The sequence below is a fragment of the Apaloderma vittatum genome, unplaced genomic scaffold, assembly GCF_000703405.1.
Source record: "Apaloderma vittatum isolate BGI_N311 unplaced genomic scaffold, ASM70340v1 scaffold18893, whole genome shotgun sequence".
Classification (NCBI taxonomy): domain Eukaryota; kingdom Metazoa; phylum Chordata; class Aves; order Trogoniformes; family Trogonidae; genus Apaloderma; species Apaloderma vittatum.
Window position 1 is genome coordinate 8322 of NW_009710014.1, and position 17943 is coordinate 26264.

Sequence of the window (17943 nt, forward strand, 5' to 3'; positions counted from 1 at the left end):
GCTTTAGGAACGGACTGATGATAATGAAAACAGTTTGCCAAGACACTTTTCAGTGAGCTGAATGGAGTTACAGCTGTAGCTGTGGTTTGTGTGGTGTTGCCTTAGTCGCCATTCTGGGATTGCCTAAATTTTCGTTCTCTAACTATTTTGCTTATTAGGTTACTGACTCTGGGGCTGTCTCTGCTGCATGCTGATGTGGTTCCAAATGCAACTATTCGAAACGTTTTGAGAGAAAAGATTTATTCAACTGCCTTTGATTATTTCAGGTATTTTTTTATTTGCAACTAGTCATTGAAAGTGTCTGATTTCTTGAACCTTTCCATACTGCAAAGCAGCACTTGTCTTTCTCTTCTAGTGATCTAACAACTTCTGTTCTTTTTTCCACTCATTTTAACAGAAACTTTTCCTTGTGCTTTTGTGTAATTCATAAACCATCTCAAAAAAGCTTAGATATAAGTTCCAGTTCTTGTGTTTTTATAAAGTAGTACCTTCAGGAATGTTTCTGTTCATTCTTTCCTTGTTTTAGGGTCTGTTAAATGCTCAAAACTCTACCAAGATTTATAAGATTGAAAGAATTGCAGTTACAGTGTGTGGCTGAAATATAGTTTCACTGTTTTGATGCACCCACACTGAATTTGATTGTTTCAATGTTTAACATGGACACAACAGAAAATAGTGTAATTGATAGAAATGTCTGAATGTGAGATCGGACAGCCATAATATTAAATTTCAGATGAATCCAACATACTGACAGACTGCTGCTTAATTTTTGGCTTATAATAGAAAATTTTTAGTCAGACAGAATAAAGCAATGAGGATAAAATGTAGTGACATGTAGTCTCATCCTTGTAGTTTCTGCTTGGAATAATAACTATGTCTTGATTTGGAGAGGATTTTGGTTTTTTCTAATACCTTCAGCTTCACATCACTTGTGTGATTTCTTTAAGCTGTCCCTCAAAGTTCCCTACGCAAGGGGAAAAAAGGCTTCGTGAGGATATCAGCATATTGATCAAGTTTTGGACAGCGATGTTCTCGGACAAGAAGTATCTGACTGCCAGCCAACTTGTGCCGCCTGGTGAGTTCCTTTATGTGCCACTTCAAGAGCCTCTTGTTTCTTTGATTGGATTTCACGTCAGATCTGTGCTCTGTTGTTAGATAATCAAGACACCAGGAGCAACCTGGATATCAACGTTGGATCTCGGCAACAGGCTACACAGGGATGGATAAATACTTACCCTTTATCCAGTGGCATGTCAACCATATCTAAAAAATCAGGTATCTTTTTGATTGTAACCAGCTCATTGCATTCAACTTTACAATATGTTTACATGGAAATATTGCTTAAAGTCAATATTTGCCTTTAATATTGGGCTCTTGTTCTTCAGGCAGAGTATCTAATTAGCAGTGCCAAACTTTGTAGAGCAGACTGAAAAAGTCTTACTGGTAGCATGCAGCAAAGCTTTGAAATTGCCTGGGGTTTTTTTTCGTAGAATGTTAAGTTCTGTAGTGCAGAAGATGTAAGGGTGGAGGTCAGGGTGTGTTGAAGTACTATAAGGAAATTGCTTGGTACAAATATGCTTTTTGGGGGCAGCAGAGTGCCGTTAGATTGTGGGCGATGTTTTTGTAACAGTTGTAAACTGTGCGCTTTTTCTTTTTGGTAGATTGTTATATTTCTAAAGTGAATGTGATACTGGCTGAATTGATATCCCTGTAGCCTGTTGTACTCCCTATGTTCAGAGAAAACCATCAATGCTGATTTCTTAAAGCCACTCTGACCAAAATTTACAAGTGTCCTATGGTCATTCAGCTCTTGTATATGTTAATGTTGCTGGCTGTGGTCAGTCTAAAAGCACTGTTTAACAAAAAGCCACTGAACACTTATTTATCCTTTCCTTAAGGAATGTCTAAGAAGACTAACAGAGGTACGCAGCTACACAAGTACTACATGAAGCGAAGAACATTACTGCTCTCCTTGCTGGTGGGTCATCAGGAGAATGAGGAAACAGCATGAGTTTCTAAGACTCTGTTGTTGTTGCAAGATATGTAAACCCAAGTGTGAAGTTGTGAGTGTTTTTTCTTCTTCCAGAAAACACATTATTTCTTGTCTGTTTCCCTCAGGCCACAGAGATTGAACGTTTAATCACATGGTACAATCCGCTGTCTTCCCCTGAGCTAGAGCTGGATCAAACTGGAGAGAGCAGTGTAGCAAACTGGAGGTCTAAGTATATCAGTCTTAGTGAGAAGCAGTGGAAGGATAATGTAAATCTGGCCTGGAGCATTTCTCCTCATCTTGCTGTACAGCTGCCTACCAGGTGAGATATTTCAAGAGAAAGAACTCGTGTAATTCCAAGTGAGGGCTTACACTTTCAGGTCTGATGGCCCTTGTTCCTTTATAGCCCCCTTGCGTACATTTACAGCTGGTTGAGGCTTTTGAAATGTAAAGAACTAGATTACTTAATGTACTAGTTTAGTTCAGGCTCTAGTGGACTCCACCTTCCTTTTCTGCCACCCATTCTTTGCTAACACTTAGACCTTGTTTTGTTCAAAAGAAATCATGTTTGATTTTTAATGGCGTTTAACCCATTAGCAGGCATAGCATTTAAATAGTGCTAAAAGGGTCTTTGATTGCAGTGTTAAAGCTATATACTGGCTTGCGCTTTAGAGAGTATCATAGAAGAATTAGCATAGTTGGCCCTGGAAGGGAAAGGAAATTCTTTCCTGCTTACAGCAGTGATAGTTTTTGCCAAGTAGAATTCTACCCACTGTTTTTTGTAGAATCCCAGACAGTGTATTTCAGCCAAGAATCTAATAGTGGGCTAAAATACTAGTGGTTCATACAAAAGCACTGGATGAAGACCAGTTGTTCCCAAATCCTCTTTTGACAGCATATGGTCCCTCAGTGTGCATTATTTCGTAGTTGGACTGTTTGTTTATTAAGCATATACTTTTCTGCGTTTTGCTGTCCTCATCGCCACAGAAATGGAAGAGGCTGTGAAAATTTTCTGGTAATGGTGTTATATTCCTGGTTATACTTAGATTTAAGAACACTGAAGCTATTGGAACAGAAGTAACCCGTCTGGTACGGTTGGACCCAGGAGCTGTTAGTGATGTTCCTGAAGCCATAAAGGTACTTGTGAATATTTACAGCTTTACAGGACCCCAGTATGTCTGTTTCATCCAGATGTATTGGAAAATGCAGTCTTTAGTAAATGCCGTGTGTGTTCTAGTACTAAGCATAGCTCTGTAGGAGAGAATGACAGAACAGCTGTGGAAATAGGGTCCTGAGGCAAGAGTCATCGTAATAATAGTGGGTGGTTCCTTAGCTAATGGTACATCTTGCTCCTGGGCATATTCTCACCATACAAAAAAATGTCTCAAAGCTCATCACATTGCAGTACAGCAACCATTTCTGTTCGTTTTGCATAATATGTGAAAAGACCACTGGTGCTGCTGCTGAAATTACATCAAGCTTAACCTGTTCTGTATGTTGAGAGGCTGAGCCTCTAAAAATGGAGGAGAGCCACAAAGATGATGAAGGGAATGGAACATCTCCCTTATGAGGAGAGGCTGAAGGAGCTGGGTCTCTTTAGCTTGGAGAGGAGGAGGCTGAGGGGTGACCTCATAAATGTTTAGAAATACGTCAAGGGGGAGCGTCAGGAGGACGGTGCCAGGCTCTTCTCAGTGATGTCCAGTGACAGGACAAGGGGCAATGGGTACAAGCTGGAACACAGGAGGTTCCATAAAAATGTTAGAAAACACTTTTTCACTGTGAGGGTGACAGAGCCCTGGCACAGGCTGCCCAGGGAGGTTGTGGAGTCTCCTTCTTTGGAGACATTCAAAACCCGCCTGGACACGTTCCTGTGCGATCTGCTGTAGGTGATCCTGCTCTGGCAGGGGGGCTGGACTAGATCATCTTTCGAGGTCCCTTCCAACCCCTGACATTTCTGTGATTCCGTGACTTCATGTCAATCTGCGGTGAAGCACTCTGGTCACATGAGGGACAGTCTTGACAGAGCTTCATTCTGTACATCACCTGTAAAATAGATGACAGGAAAACTGAACCTTCTTCTGCTCTTAAAAAAGGGGCTTATCCTTTCTTCTTTCTCCCTATACTAGAGCTCCTGTATTGTGCTTTTAGTAACTTGACTTCACTAACTTCATCTGGTGATCTGGGAGGTGAGGTGATTCCAATAGGTAGATTTCCATGGAAGAAAAATGCTTGAGGTAGAATAGCTGTGGTTCTGTAAAATAAAATGTAGCATGTTTCAATTCCCCTGCTAGAGGAGACTAGATTATAGCATTGCTGTCTCACCTGGATTACCCAGACATTTCCGGGTGCCATGAACTTCTAATGTGTCTGTCCTTCTTTTTCAGTACCTGGTTACGTGGCACACGATTGATGCAGATGCGCCTGAGCTCAGCCATGTTCTGTGCTGGGCACCAACAGATCCACCAACTGGCCTTTCCTATTTTTCAAGCATGTACCCGCCTCATCCTCTAACGGCTCAGTACGGGGTTAAAGTCCTCCGATCTTTTCCTCCGGTAAGATAGGTTCCAAGAGAGCTTTAACAGGCCAAGTAAAGTTACGGCCTTAGTCCTTGTAGCCACAGCCTTCATTTTAATATTGTGGAGAGACACACATGGTAAATGGGCACACCACATTGTAGAATGGGAATAGACTGGAGGCAAAATTGAAGTTGACTGTGCCACATAGTACTGACTCATCTACTTGCAGCTTTTTTTGCTCTAAATCACATTAGGCTGAGTTCTTCAGGCTGCTCTGCTTAAATTGTTTGGTTCAAATCTTCTCTCAGTGGAAGGGTTCTTCTAAGGCAGCAGAAGGCTGTGTTTTTAACATTAATTGTTAATTATATTATTGAAGGGAGTAGCAGGACAAAAAAATATTTTGATTTGAAGTGGTAGCATATGTATACTTCAAAATGAAGGAGTAATGGTATTTTATTCATCGCCTAACTGAGGGGAGTTTTTCTTTGTGCAAGTGCCCAGTCTTTGCTTCCCACTACTAAAACAACACCCACAAAACCCTGCCATCTTCTCTCTTTCAGGATGCTATTTTATTCTACATTCCACAGATCGTGCAGGCACTTCGATATGACAAGGTGAGGATATGCAACTGCTGCATACGAACAAAACAGATTTTTAAAGCAGCTTTTGCAGTCAACTGCAATTCGGACAAAATTTAAGCTTGAACTAGTGCTGCTTATCGTTGTCCTGTAGCTCTAATACATAGATGAAAAACTGGTGTCTGTAGAGGCTGGCTTGCTTTGGTTATACCTCCTTTAGGAACAGGTAAACTTGAGAAACCAGGGGCTATGCAGCTCATCTGTCAGGAAAGAGATCTTGTTATGGAAAACAGCGGATGAGGATTCTGTGTGAATAAAGTCTTTGAAGGCCTGCATTAAACAAGCAGTAATGAAACTAAATCGTTATCCTTAATCATTTTGATGTGGAGTTAACCAGAAAAGACATCTAGGGATGTCTTGTGCTCCAGCATGTACATTAAATTGCATGTTAGCTTCATCTGGCAGAAGCCAGAAGTAATGCTTGATGACCAAGTACAGAGTTCGTTAATGTGAGGCCATTGTTATCTGCCCACAAGGTAGATGATCCCTGGTCAGTGTATTATTTTCAGGTGAAGACTTTCTCAGCTAGTAGTGTAGGTGACTGTATTTAGTTATTCTTTGAGAACTTTGCATAGTAAGTATCCTCTGCAGTGCAAAGCATGAACATCAGCCATCTCGTCAAGCGTAGAACCGTTTACAGACTGCAAAAGTAGCTGCAAGCAGAGGAGAAGGAATCTCCTAAGATACAAGAGATTTGAAATCCAAATGGAACAGATAGAAAATGGCACAAAAGTAGAAGTTGATTAGAATAACGAATATATCAGTAATAAAGCTAAAACCAGTTTTGGCAGTATACTACCTTTTAAAATACACTGGCTTTTTAGCAGTGTGAATGAGAGTGTGGAGATCTTTCCATCCGTTAAATGGTTTTGAGTGTGAAGGATAGCTGTTCGAAGCAGTAGTATCGAGTCTGCTAGAGTTGTAATGATCTTTGATCCTTACTGGACTGAATATGGTTGCAGATGGGTTACGTTAGAGAATACATCCTGTGGGCAGCTGCCAAATCCCAGCTATTGGCTCACCAGTTCATCTGGAACATGAAAACTAATATCTACCTGGATGAAGAAGGACACCAAAAGGATCGTAAGTGCTTTAAAATGTAATCTAGCTTGACTCATTTCAGTGTCTCAGTCCAGACTAAATCGCCTTCCTGCTTCTCTCTTAGCAGGAGAGAACTAGAAGCTAGGAACTTCTCTTTCATTTGTAGAGGTAGGGCCCATTCTGGAGAAGTTCTACCTGACAGAATGCATCGAGAGAGATGTGGCGATGTTTGCATCTGTACCTTTTTTTGTATACTATCTGAAGGTGGCTGTTTCCGTCACTCGTGTCGTTTAGCTTTCTGAAATAAGCTTCTGACACAAAGGCTTCCTTTTTCACATGCAGCTGACATTGGGGAACTTCTGGAGCAGCTGGTGGAGGAGATTACTGGCTCATTGTCTGGCCCAGCCAAGGAGTTCTACCAGCGGGAATTTGACTTCTTTAATAAAATCACCAACGTTTCAGCCATTATCAAGTAAGTGCTGTACTTAGAATTGATGTTTATTGGGGCTGGCTAATCTGTTAATTACCAATGTCCTGAGTAAGAGGCTACCGTTGCTTTTAGGGGTATTTGCATAGTGTTTACAGGAAAAAAAAGAATTAATTACTTACAATAAAAGAAATGGATTTTTTTGTTAAATGTAACTCAAGAGTTATAGTAGGATCAAAGGCTCAGTTTAGTTTGACCTTCAGAGATAATGCGTATGCTTTGAGCTAGCTATGATTTTTTACTTTGAAAGCAGATGATTCTAAACTCGAATTTTAGTTTTTAATCCGATTTTATCAAGTGCATTGTGGTTGGTAATAGTAGAAAGGAGTTTCATAGAAAAATGCACTGAAACAGGAATGGAATTGGTAAAACAATTGGTGTTTTTGTCCTAGTTGTCATCAGTCTAGTTGTTACCTGTATCATTAATTCATTTTTTCCAATATGCCGCCAATGTTCTTCTGAAAAGTGAGCAGAGCTTGATTCAGGCAGGAAAAAAACACACGAACACCACACACCTATAAAACCTCACACGTAGGTAAACGGTTCTTTAAAACTTCTTCTGCTAAAACTCCATGAAATTGTCTTTTATGTCTTCTCAAAGAGATTTCATTGTGCAGTGTAATACAAAGATGACTGTTCTTCTTGCATATGTAAGTCTTCTTCCTTCATTTCTAAATTGTGGCCATGGAGAAAGATTTGATTTCATAAACATTGGATTGTTGATGTCAAAACAAAGTTCCACTCCTAGAGAGATTCTCACTGTTGGCTGTAAGATCTGTAATTGAACTTTATGAAGCTTGCCAGTGGATGGCAGCAGCTCAGCACACAAGCTCTAGGTCTGTAAGTGTGGTTTCACTATTTTTAAACTACTCTATGATGTATGAAAGAATGTGAAAGTTACATAAATCATATGTCCTGGATGATACCTCCTTTGAGACGATGGTATCAGGCTAAAGGTGGCTTCATCATGGGAACAATCAAATATTAGATGCTTCCATGTGTGTGTTACAATGTTTTCACCCGGTAGGATGAGTTAAAAGGGGTGGTTGGGATCTGAATATCCTGATATTTAGAATGAAATCATTCTAACAACAAGCCATTGTTTGATAGTGTGAAGTCGTAATTAAGCAATGGATAGTAATTGTGCTTTGCAAACATTGCATTTTGCATCCCAGACTTAAAATGAATCTGAGTTTTGTGCATCTCCAATGTAAAGACAACATAGAGGAGATGCTGTTTGCTTTGTAGATGGTGTAAATGAATGAATCAATGTGTCATCTGTGATATTTCATTAAGTGTTACGTTGCTGCTTCGGTACTCTGCCATAGAGCTTAAAAAGAGAGCGTAAGTAATACCTTGCAGTTGCACGCTGCTACCCCAGGTGAGCATGCACCTGTGTGACTGACTTGAGTAGGGGGTCAGCACAAGCGCCTGCACAGAGTGGGTAGTTGTACCTACTAATTGTTAACCATGTTACCGATTGTTCGCTTGACACCTGCAGTCAGGCTAAATATGTGCACAAATTAGACGTGCAATTGGATAGACATTTTGCTGGCTTGTCCTTTTCCAGTTGGCAATGTTCTTATCCTAGAATAAGTTCCACAAGGGAAAATTATACTGATGTAACTGCAGCAATACTTACAAAGATGTAATTATGCTCAAATTTCTATATAAAGAAGAACCTTCATAGATTTCATTCACAATTCCTAGACTATTTGGGTTTGCCAACAACCTGTCTATCAAATCAATGTTAATTCTTCAAAGCAATGACTATAACCTTTGTTAAGTTAGGGGGCCGGTGAGCTCAGTGGTTTGAGTGCGGTGCTGACAGCAATGACAACACCAAGGTCGCGGGTTCGATTCCCGCTCGGTCCCCATGTGTTGCCTGGTCTAGTTGAGAGGTGGCGTCCCTGCCCGTGACAGTGAGGCTGGACTAGATGATCTCTAAGGTCCCTTCCAGCCTAGGCCATTCTATGATTCTAAGATAGCAAATGTTCTGGCTAGGTATTGAGCCTGGAAGTTCACTAGAAGTGGTGCAGTTAGAGATCTTTGGTGTTACAGGAAGAAACAATTTTAGTGAAGTTGATATAAATTTGAAACAAAATGTTGAGGCTAGTATTTAGAATAATATATAGCATGCAGATAAATAACAAGCTGTTCATCTTTCTAGGCCATTCCCTAAAGGAGATGAAAGGAAAAAAGCTTGTTTGAGTGCTCTGTCTGAGGTGAAAGTGCAGCCTGGTAAGAAGTGATTTAACCATACCATATAGTGGGCTTTTTGCATTCAACATGCGTACTGTATTTTCTGCAAGCAAATCTTGAAATCTCTGCACGTAGCAGCTCTCAGTTTTGATGGTGACGGCTGTTCTTCTGTTATAGTTGGACGGGTTTTTTCTTGAAACAGTTCAAATATTTTTGCCCACCAAATAATTTCTATATGGTGTATCAAAACTTGCCCAAGAGCAAGTTAGGTAACGCACATCATGGATGAGAGAAATCTGTGTCTGAAGAGGGAAGATAAATAAACTCTTTCTTTGGACCACCTTCCCTTTTAAAAAGAGGAGGTACTTTTGAGAAGTCATGTTAGTCTCTAAATTGCAGTCACACTAACCAGTGGATTAGTTCTCAGCTGTCTGCTCAATTTTGCAGGCTGTTACTTGCCCAGCAATCCTGAAGCTATTGTTCTGGACATTGATTACAAATCAGGAACTCCTATGCAGAGGTACCATGCTCCTGTTGTGCTCTCCCATTACCTTAATTCATGATGTTTAGGTATTTTTCTAGAAATCCTTATTTGGCTAACTTGCACTCATCATCATCTTTGTTTTTATTACAATTTAGCGCAGCAAAAGCACCCTACCTGGCCAAATTTAAAGTGAAACGATGTGGAGTTAGTGAGCTTGAAAAAGAAGGTTAGTAACTGTGTCTTAATCATTGACAGTACTAAGTAAGAGTCAGCAATTCTTTTAAAACTGCCTGCTTTTAGTGACCTGTACTGCTGCAGTAAAATTATTTCAATGATGAACTTTATCTGCAATGGTTTGGCTCAGAAATGAAACTGGACCAAAGGAAGAGAGAAGAAAATTCTGGAAACTTAAATCCTTTTTTTTTTTTTTTTTCCTTTCCAGGAAGCAAGCCACATAGGTATCTTTTTTAAGTTACTTCAGACAAATATATAAATTGATTGCCTTTCCCTGTTTTTGTTGACTGTAGCAAACTCCAAAAGTTTTGGCAGTTTTTTCTCATAATAAGTTGTGTGGGATGCTCTAGCTGACTAGCTTAATGCAGTTCAGGCATTTATCAGGTAAATCGTGAACTACTTTGATATGTTCCAGTAGACAAAAGGAACTATTTTATGGCATTCAGCTTGCAAGGCAGAAATCTCTGTAGTGCGCCTGCCGTGAAATGTTGTGTTTCTGAATGCAGAGGGCTTGTTGTGGTAGAAAGTTGCTAATTAAAATCTGTTTCTGGGTTTTGTTATGCGCTCTTCTTGCAGGTCTGCGTTGTCGTTCTGATTCAATAGATGAAAGTGCAGAAGAAGGGGTGGACAGTAAGAAAATCTGTTGGCAGGCAGCTATCTTTAAAGTGGGCGATGACTGCAGACAGGTACAAAGCTATCGGGCTTTGCAGTTACAGAAGACATACTTGAAGTGACAGTAATGAAGAAGAAAATAATTCTAGTATAGAAATAATTTTCTTTGAAATTTTGAGAATTTCCACTAGTTGTGGATCAAGAGAGAAAAGTCTTGGTACCACTAAAGAAATTCTGTTTTGGAAACAAAGGATATTTTTTCAAGACAGTTTACCGTGTCTTAATTATTTTATTTCCCAGTTTGTGTGTCATTTGAACTATTGGTAACATAGCAGTTGTTTCCAAGGTGGTATCTTGAACAATGAAGTTTGATTGGCTTTGATTAAGAGGGAATGCTAGCTGTCATCCTTGAACTTATTAGTAGCGCTCTTTGATAAGAGTGACGGAAAAAATTGTTATTCATAGGTCAGCAATTAAATCTTCAGTATTGCTTGCTGTCCTCTAAAACAGCATTTATCTTTGTCCTTTTGGATTTCCCCCAGAGCCCCAGTGCATGCACAAGCACACATCTGCAGACCTGCTGGGGTACTAATGTTCACTTCAGCGTTCTTCAGATCATTTTTGTAATCTAAATTATGATCTGTGACCCTTTTAATGCTTGTGCAATTTTTTTTCATGTATAACAGGACATGTTAGCTTTACAAATCATCGATCTCTTCAAGAACATATTTCAGCTGGTAGGCCTGGATCTTTTTGTGTTTCCATACAGAGTGGTGGCCACAGCTCCTGGGGTAAGTGGGCAATTAACTGTACTGCTGTAGAAAATAGTTCCTAATTAGTAAAGACTTTCTCTTCCAGCACACACAAAAATTCCGTGCTGCAAGGAAATATTGCCAACATCACACCAAATATTTGGAGTATCAGCAACAAAAAAGAGTCTTTCCTCTCCTGCTTCCTGCTTTTCTAAAGCTTTTGGCTCCAAAATTTTGCTGCCTGTGATTATTCATGTCTGTTGTTTGATTTCTGAGACTACATTTTACAAGTCAGTGGAAAGTCACCGACTTTGTCCTATGTTTCACGGAAATCCTAAAAAAAAATCTGGTTATACTTTTTTTGTGAATAAACTAGAAATTCTGTATTCAGGGATCTATAGGCTTTCCCACATTTCCCAGGGGACCTGTATGACGGCCAAGAGCCATGAACAAAATAGATGTTGGGAGCGTGCCTTACAGATCTGTTTCTCTTCTTCCCCTTCAGTGCGGCGTTATTGAGTGCATTCCGGACTGCACATCCCGTGACCAGCTGGGCAGGCAGACGGACTCTGGGATGTATGATTACTTTACAAGGCAGTATGGAGATGAGTCTACCCTTGCATTCCAGAAGGTAAAATATCAGTTGGCAAGCACAGCAAAATCTCCGCAGAGAAATATTCATATTCTAGCTGTAAGAAATCCTGACAAATAATTGGTTAATGACTACCATAGTGCTGCATCTGATTTCTGATGCTGTTAATCCATTTTTAGCTAGGAGTGTGTTACCTAAAGAAATTACTGCAGCTGTAGATAACGTGGAGAATATCATCAAACAAACCATGAATGGAAAAAAAATGAAATAAAAAACTTGTTCAGCTGTATCTGCCTCTGGGATGGAGATTTATTACATTCTCTGTGTTCTTCTCATTTGTTTTAACTTCTTGTTTGTACAGGCTCGCTATAATTTCATTCGCAGTATGGCTGCATATAGTCTTCTCCTGTTCCTGCTCCAGATTAAAGACAGGCATAATGGCAACATCATGCTGGACAAAAAGGGACACATCATTCATATCGGTCAGTCATATCCACATTCAAATTTCAGTAATTACCTTTTTCTTCTGCTTTAAAGTATTGTTCATAGAACAGAGAAAGACATTTCCCTTTTGAGATCAATCCATGTACTGACTTCACAGTCTGTAAATACACATGGGATTTTTATGTGCCTCTTCAATATTGTGTGCATATTCGTGGTGGCTGCTTCTGTGTTTCACCAGCCTCAGGAAAGAATGTACACACACACACACATATGGATTATGCATGTATACATACGTATGCATGCATACATGCATATATGTGTGTGAACATATATGATAATATAAATGTATCTATGGGTTCCTTTCATCAGTGTAGAAGCATGAATTAAATTTGACAAGTAAATATATATGATTATGTAACCTTTACTTTAGCTTTGCTTTTCTGCAGCTGCACAGATGTTTCAGTAAGGATTTTTTTTATCTGATGTCATCATTCTTTAGTCTAGTCTAGTATCATGGTGATGATCCTTTTGTTGATGTTTTTACACTTCACAAAAGGTTTTCTCCAGTTGAATAGAGTTGAAATGTTGGTAGAAAAAGTAGATATTAATACATGAAATCTACCTCTCCTTTCTTCTGTTAGCTTTGACAGCACACAATTAATCAAGAAAGTTTATGAGGCAGCTTATCTTTTGTGTGCAGATTTTGGGTTCATGTTTGAAAGCTCACCTGGTGGAAATCTGGGCTGGGAGCCTGACATTAAGCTGACTGATGAAATGGTGATGATAATGGGAGGAAAAATGGAGGCAACCCCGTTCAAATGGTTTATGGAGATGTGTGTCAGAGGCTATCTGGCAGTCAGGTAAGGTGTTCTTAACTGCTCAAAAGTGGACGTGCTTGCATGCCTAAAACCAGATGAGAAGATAGTAATAAACATTTATCTGTTGAGGGTCTGAGCTTGTCAGACTGTCTTGGTACATCTTGCAAACACGGAAACAGCTTAGTAATCCTACGACTTGCAGCCTAACTTTGCAAGGGTTTTTTTCTGTTCTTCTGTTGTATTTGAAAACTTTGTGTATTATATTCAATTCATAAATGTGATGTTGCACACGTTTCTTTATTTTCCGTTTATAAATGTGTTGTTACACACATTTCCTCACATAATTTAGTATGCTGTTAAAACTTTGCAGTAAGAAACTGCAGGAGAATCAAGGTCTTTCTTGTTTTCCCAGATAGGACAACCACGTTAACCACCATTTCAGCTAGAGTGAATGATATTGTCAAATATGCCGAGGTTTTGGTAGCTCAGCTCTTCAGCAGTGATTGCCAGCCAGTTACTGAAAAGATTTGCAACTTCACCTTGTGCCATACCAAGCAAACAGGGTTTGCTTTAACACGCAAGAGCATTCATAAATCTACGTGAAGAGGATGTTGCGTATAGGTAGGAGGTGGACAGTATGTTAGAGGCTAGATAAAAGCTCATTCTTTGATTAGTATCAAGTACTATTGATGTTACCTTACAGAATCAAAGTTTCTTCAGCTAGTAGCCCCAGAAAGTGCTGTCTTGGAGTCAAGATCAGTTTGGTTCCTTGAGCGGGGAGCGACCTGCAGAAAGTTTTGTGTCAAGGCAAAAATGTCGCCCAAGTAGTAGAGTAATAGGTAGGTAGGTAATAAATGTTCTGAGTAAGGAGGAGAGGAAGGAGAAGGGAAGCTGGGCTGATGTAGCAAAGAATTACACGGAGTACTTAGGAATTAGAAGATAACCTGTTGCTGTGGTATTGCTGGTTTCAGTCTTTTGTACTGTTTTGATGCAGTGGTTCACCTTTCTGATGCCAAAGAAATATTGTTCACTAAAGCATTGCTTTGTGTAGTCCTGCTTGAGACTGTTCGTCTTGTAGCATTCGTAGTCCAACGTGAAGGAGTGAAATTTAATTAAAAGTGACAGATTGCGAGCGACGGTGTGGCTCCACCAGCAAACCTAAGAGGATTATATGTGTTGATTTAATTACAGAAAAAGGTGTGATCCAGCTCATTGAACTCCTGGGTTTGCTACCTTTCCTACCAAGGCTGTAGAAGTTTGCTATAACCTTTTTGTCCTCTTCTTCTCTAGGCCTTACATGGATGCTGTCGTCTCACTGGTTACGTTGATGTTGGATACGGGGCTGCCCTGTTTCCGAGGGCAGACAATCAAGCTGTTGAAGTAAGTCAGTATATGTACGAACTGGAAAAATGTTCATGTGTTCTTTACATAATGTACACTGTCACAGCTTGTGCAGTGAGTGTAGGTGTCGTGATACTCGAAAATCTTAAATGTCTTAACGTTGTAAAGATGGTAACTTTTGTTTATAGAATATCTCAGAAAATAGGAATTGCAGAGGCTGTTTCATACAATTAAGTTCAATGATTGTGCAAGTACATGAATTATATTTAAGCTCGTAGGACTAGCAAAATAAAACTGCAGAATAAAGATCTGCTTTAATTTAGTGGTAATATGTTGCAGAATGGTGTTGGAATCTGAAAAACAACATCTTAAAATTTATTCTACAGACAATGCCGCAGTGAACAGGACTATGTTGTAATGTCCAGCAGCTTAGAAATACAAATTCTAAGGTAAAACCTAAACAGCCCTTCAGGCTCATGGCTCCTGAGCGAGCTGAGTTAGCTCAGCGTTTTCTGCATATAACTTCCTACAACTTCCTAAAGATAAGCACAGATTCGTAAAGTTTGATGGGCTGGAGCTGACAGGCACCGCTAGGTACAAAGATGTCTTAAAAGCAGCAGCTGCCTGGAAAGAGGGATCTGCTGTTCCTAGAGCTACCACGAGGCTGGTGAAAAGTTCACAGCCTATGGCTTTGCTGTAAGACTCATGGCAAGTGCTAATTAAAACATGACGTAATTTGTACAAGGTGGTCTCACAAGAAGGAGGTACTTAGAGCAAGTGCAAAGACATGCTTTTATCATGTGCAAAGGAAACCCCCCTAATTTTACTTTCTTTGTGATTTTTCTGCGTATAGAAACAGGTTTAGCCCCAACATGACTGAACGGGAGGCTGCAACTTTCATCCTCAAGATCATCCAGAATTGTTTCCTCAGCAACAGGTTTGACATCTATGCATGTCTTCTCCCTATGGTTAAAGGAAGGTCATCAAGATTTGAGCAGAGCTAAAGAGTGGAGTTTTATTAGTCAGAGACCAAACATTTTTAAGTTCTTGATATTTAGGTAATGCAGGATAGCAGCTTTGCTTCTGAACGTGCTGCATCTCCTCCATTTTGCACTGAAAAGAAAAGCTTAAGCCCAGGCTGGTCAAATAGCAGGACTGGCTAGTCTGAAGAATAGAAGATTTTCTGTCAGAGTGAATCTTTGGCCCAAAAGTTAAGCATTTTGGCTCCTATGTTAGAGCAAGGCCAACTGTGCTATTAGGGTTATATGTCTGGTTTTGATATTTCCTTTTGCGTAACGGTGGGGTCACCTCCATGAATAAAGGGATAAATAGTAAAAAGTGGCATTGAATCACAACGGGAACAGCAAGTCTTCCAGTCAGAATGAAGAGAGGTTGATGTTGAAGCTTGTTCCCTTTTATTTTGCAAGGAGAGAGTTTTTTAGAAAACAATATGCATGGCCTATTGGTCCGAATAAGAATGAAGCTGGAACAGGACTACAGTGACTTTTCAAAATCTTTTTTATAATCGCTTGTAAGCATTAGGTTGCCTGAAATTCAAGGCTGCTATTCTCTGCGAAAGTGTATTTGACTGTTCTCTAGAAATTAATTCTAAGCTTTCTATTAATTTTTTCTTCATGACTTGATACTACATTTTGATAGACTGTATGTTACTTATTGTACAATATTGACTAGGGAAAATGCTTCAAATAGAGGACACTGGCAGTGTGGTTTTTGAGTGTGTTTGTAGCTGAGCCATGTTTATTTGTCATCTATTATTCATTATACTCAAGGGTGTAATCAGTTCTGTCAGATAGTTAGCAATTTAAAAATTAATCACCAGCTAGCAAATCAACTGTAGGGTTTTTTTCCCTTCAAGTATACCAATAGTTCAGTATCTTGTGCAAAACTTTTGAAAAGAAATCACACATAAAAGGTAATTTAATACTTTAAATGCAATAAATGTAATACTTTAAGATCTTAAGTCATGTTTTATTATTATCCCAGATAACACAGACTTTGTGGGATGTATGGGAGAGTCTGATACAAACTCTTGTGTAGTTCCACGTGGGTTCAGCTTGAGCCCAGTACGGCTCATTGGCTTGAGTCCTACTAGAACCAAATTGGATTTTCTAGTGCCTGCTGGTGCATCTGCTCAGAATCTTAGATTAATATTGGGGGTTATGAAGGGAATCACACTGCTGCTCAAATGCTCAGAGCCAGCTTAGTTCTGACAAGCTTGAGCTTCTCTACCTGCGGCATGGTTAGGCTATGACCTGAATAAGCTCTGCCCAGGGTTAATTGAGTTATCTGTAACAAGGCTTAGATTTGTTTCTTCAGTCACTCATCAGAGATGCTGCTATTAATGCTGTTATTTCCCCTGCACTTTTATTGTCATTACTAGCATTCTCCTTAATTAAGATTACTTTTATTTCCACATAAGCTTGTCTCCATGCAGCCGTGACCATCTTGCTTTGTTCACTATGTGTTTCCTTCTCCTAACACAAACTGTCAATGCAACGTGAGGTACGTCTGGCTTATCCAAACACAGGATCCAAGCTGCAGTTGCCGTTACAGAGAGTGTAAACAAGGGCAGGATGTTTTGTGCTGTTCATAACAGTAACTGGGCCTTCACAATGCCTTCAAAGCATGTAGGGCTAGTTTTGATTAGCAGCTAATTTCCGTCACCCGTGTTTTGGTTCTGTGGGATCTTGATGTTTGTTTCTCTGAGGATGGGTGCAGTGTTTTTTTTAAACTTAACCTCTGGCTTTGCTTTTCTTTTCCAGGAGTAGAACATATGACATGATCCAGTACTACCAGAACGACATCCCGTACTGAGGGACACCAGAGATTCACTGCTGAAGTGGCACATGCAACCCCACGCCCTCACTCCAAAGTTGTAATACGTAGGAGACGCTCGGTCACACTTCGCTATCTTCCATCTTCTGTGTGTGTGTACATGTGGGTACCTGTTTCCTGGACATTGCAAAAATCGGTCTGATTCATTCCTTTCTCTTTACCAGGTTATAGATATTTCTGGTTTTCCCTGAACTCTTGGAGTTGGGCAGCAATCACAATACCAGTTGTACTAAGATTATGAATGTGTTAAAGAGGTAAAGCTTGTGAAGTTTGATAATTTATCGTGCAATGCAAGGACTTTATGATACCTTTAAAAAGTTAAAAAACCCTTTCCTGCACAATCCCGCAAAATGCCATGGAAAGGAAGGGTATGGATTTCTCTTTGGAAGCAGAAATGTTAACTTGTTCTAATTTTACTGTAGAAAAAGCCTGATAATCGTCCAAGGTGGTGATGTCTGTGTAGCTGTGTTCATACTTTGCACTGTACATGGTCCCTGCTACGTGGTCAGTATTTCATATGTACATGAAGAATGTATTTTTTCCTTTCATGTGTTTTAAAACAGAGACTCTACTGAATATATATTTAATCTATAAAATGTAATAAAAGACCTTAGACTTTGTCTGTTGCAACTCTTTTGCCACATTCTCAGTTTGAGTTTATACACGACATCATTTTGCGCGTTTGTTAACTGCGCTTTATCTTGTGACATGTCTTTGTAATGGATACATCAGATTTCTTTAGCTTCTTGTCCATCTTAAACGACATCTTCTTTATTTATAAAATAAATGTTTTGTGTAAGACTTGTGTAGTGAGGAGCTGAACTGTAGGAGCCCAGGTGCTGCTCCCCTGCCTGCTGCTCTCGAAGGAGCCCTACCCGGGGCCGGAGCACAAGGCTCCGGGACTCTTCCTTTTTCGAGGCTTGTCCTTCTAGGAGG

The 17943-nt window shown here is 39.8% G+C and overlaps 1 protein-coding gene across 1 annotated transcript in view; it reads left to right on the forward strand.

The window, feature by feature from the left end:
* The window catches only part of LOC104272220 (phosphatidylinositol 4-kinase alpha), a 24663-nt gene extending 7026 nt beyond the window's left edge, over nucleotides 1-17637 (forward strand). The window contains exons 12-32 of the mRNA XM_009867160.1: nucleotides 159-266; nucleotides 948-1075; nucleotides 1156-1275; nucleotides 1899-1978; nucleotides 2119-2312; nucleotides 3037-3127; nucleotides 4375-4542; nucleotides 5067-5120; nucleotides 6107-6227; nucleotides 6528-6657; nucleotides 8843-8913; nucleotides 9322-9394; nucleotides 9514-9584; nucleotides 10169-10278; nucleotides 10891-10995; nucleotides 11462-11587; nucleotides 11910-12030; nucleotides 12693-12852; nucleotides 14101-14190; nucleotides 15011-15088; nucleotides 16935-17637. Of these exons, the coding sequence (XP_009865462.1) occupies nucleotides 159-266; nucleotides 948-1075; nucleotides 1156-1275; nucleotides 1899-1978; nucleotides 2119-2312; nucleotides 3037-3127; nucleotides 4375-4542; nucleotides 5067-5120; nucleotides 6107-6227; nucleotides 6528-6657; nucleotides 8843-8913; nucleotides 9322-9394; nucleotides 9514-9584; nucleotides 10169-10278; nucleotides 10891-10995; nucleotides 11462-11587; nucleotides 11910-12030; nucleotides 12693-12852; nucleotides 14101-14190; nucleotides 15011-15088; nucleotides 16935-16986 (2251 nt within the window). The 3' untranslated portion in view covers nucleotides 16987-17637. The remainder of the gene's footprint in view (nucleotides 1-158; nucleotides 267-947; nucleotides 1076-1155; nucleotides 1276-1898; nucleotides 1979-2118; nucleotides 2313-3036; nucleotides 3128-4374; nucleotides 4543-5066; nucleotides 5121-6106; nucleotides 6228-6527; nucleotides 6658-8842; nucleotides 8914-9321; nucleotides 9395-9513; nucleotides 9585-10168; nucleotides 10279-10890; nucleotides 10996-11461; nucleotides 11588-11909; nucleotides 12031-12692; nucleotides 12853-14100; nucleotides 14191-15010; nucleotides 15089-16934) is intronic.
* The last annotated feature ends 306 nt before the right edge of the window (nucleotides 17638-17943 follow it).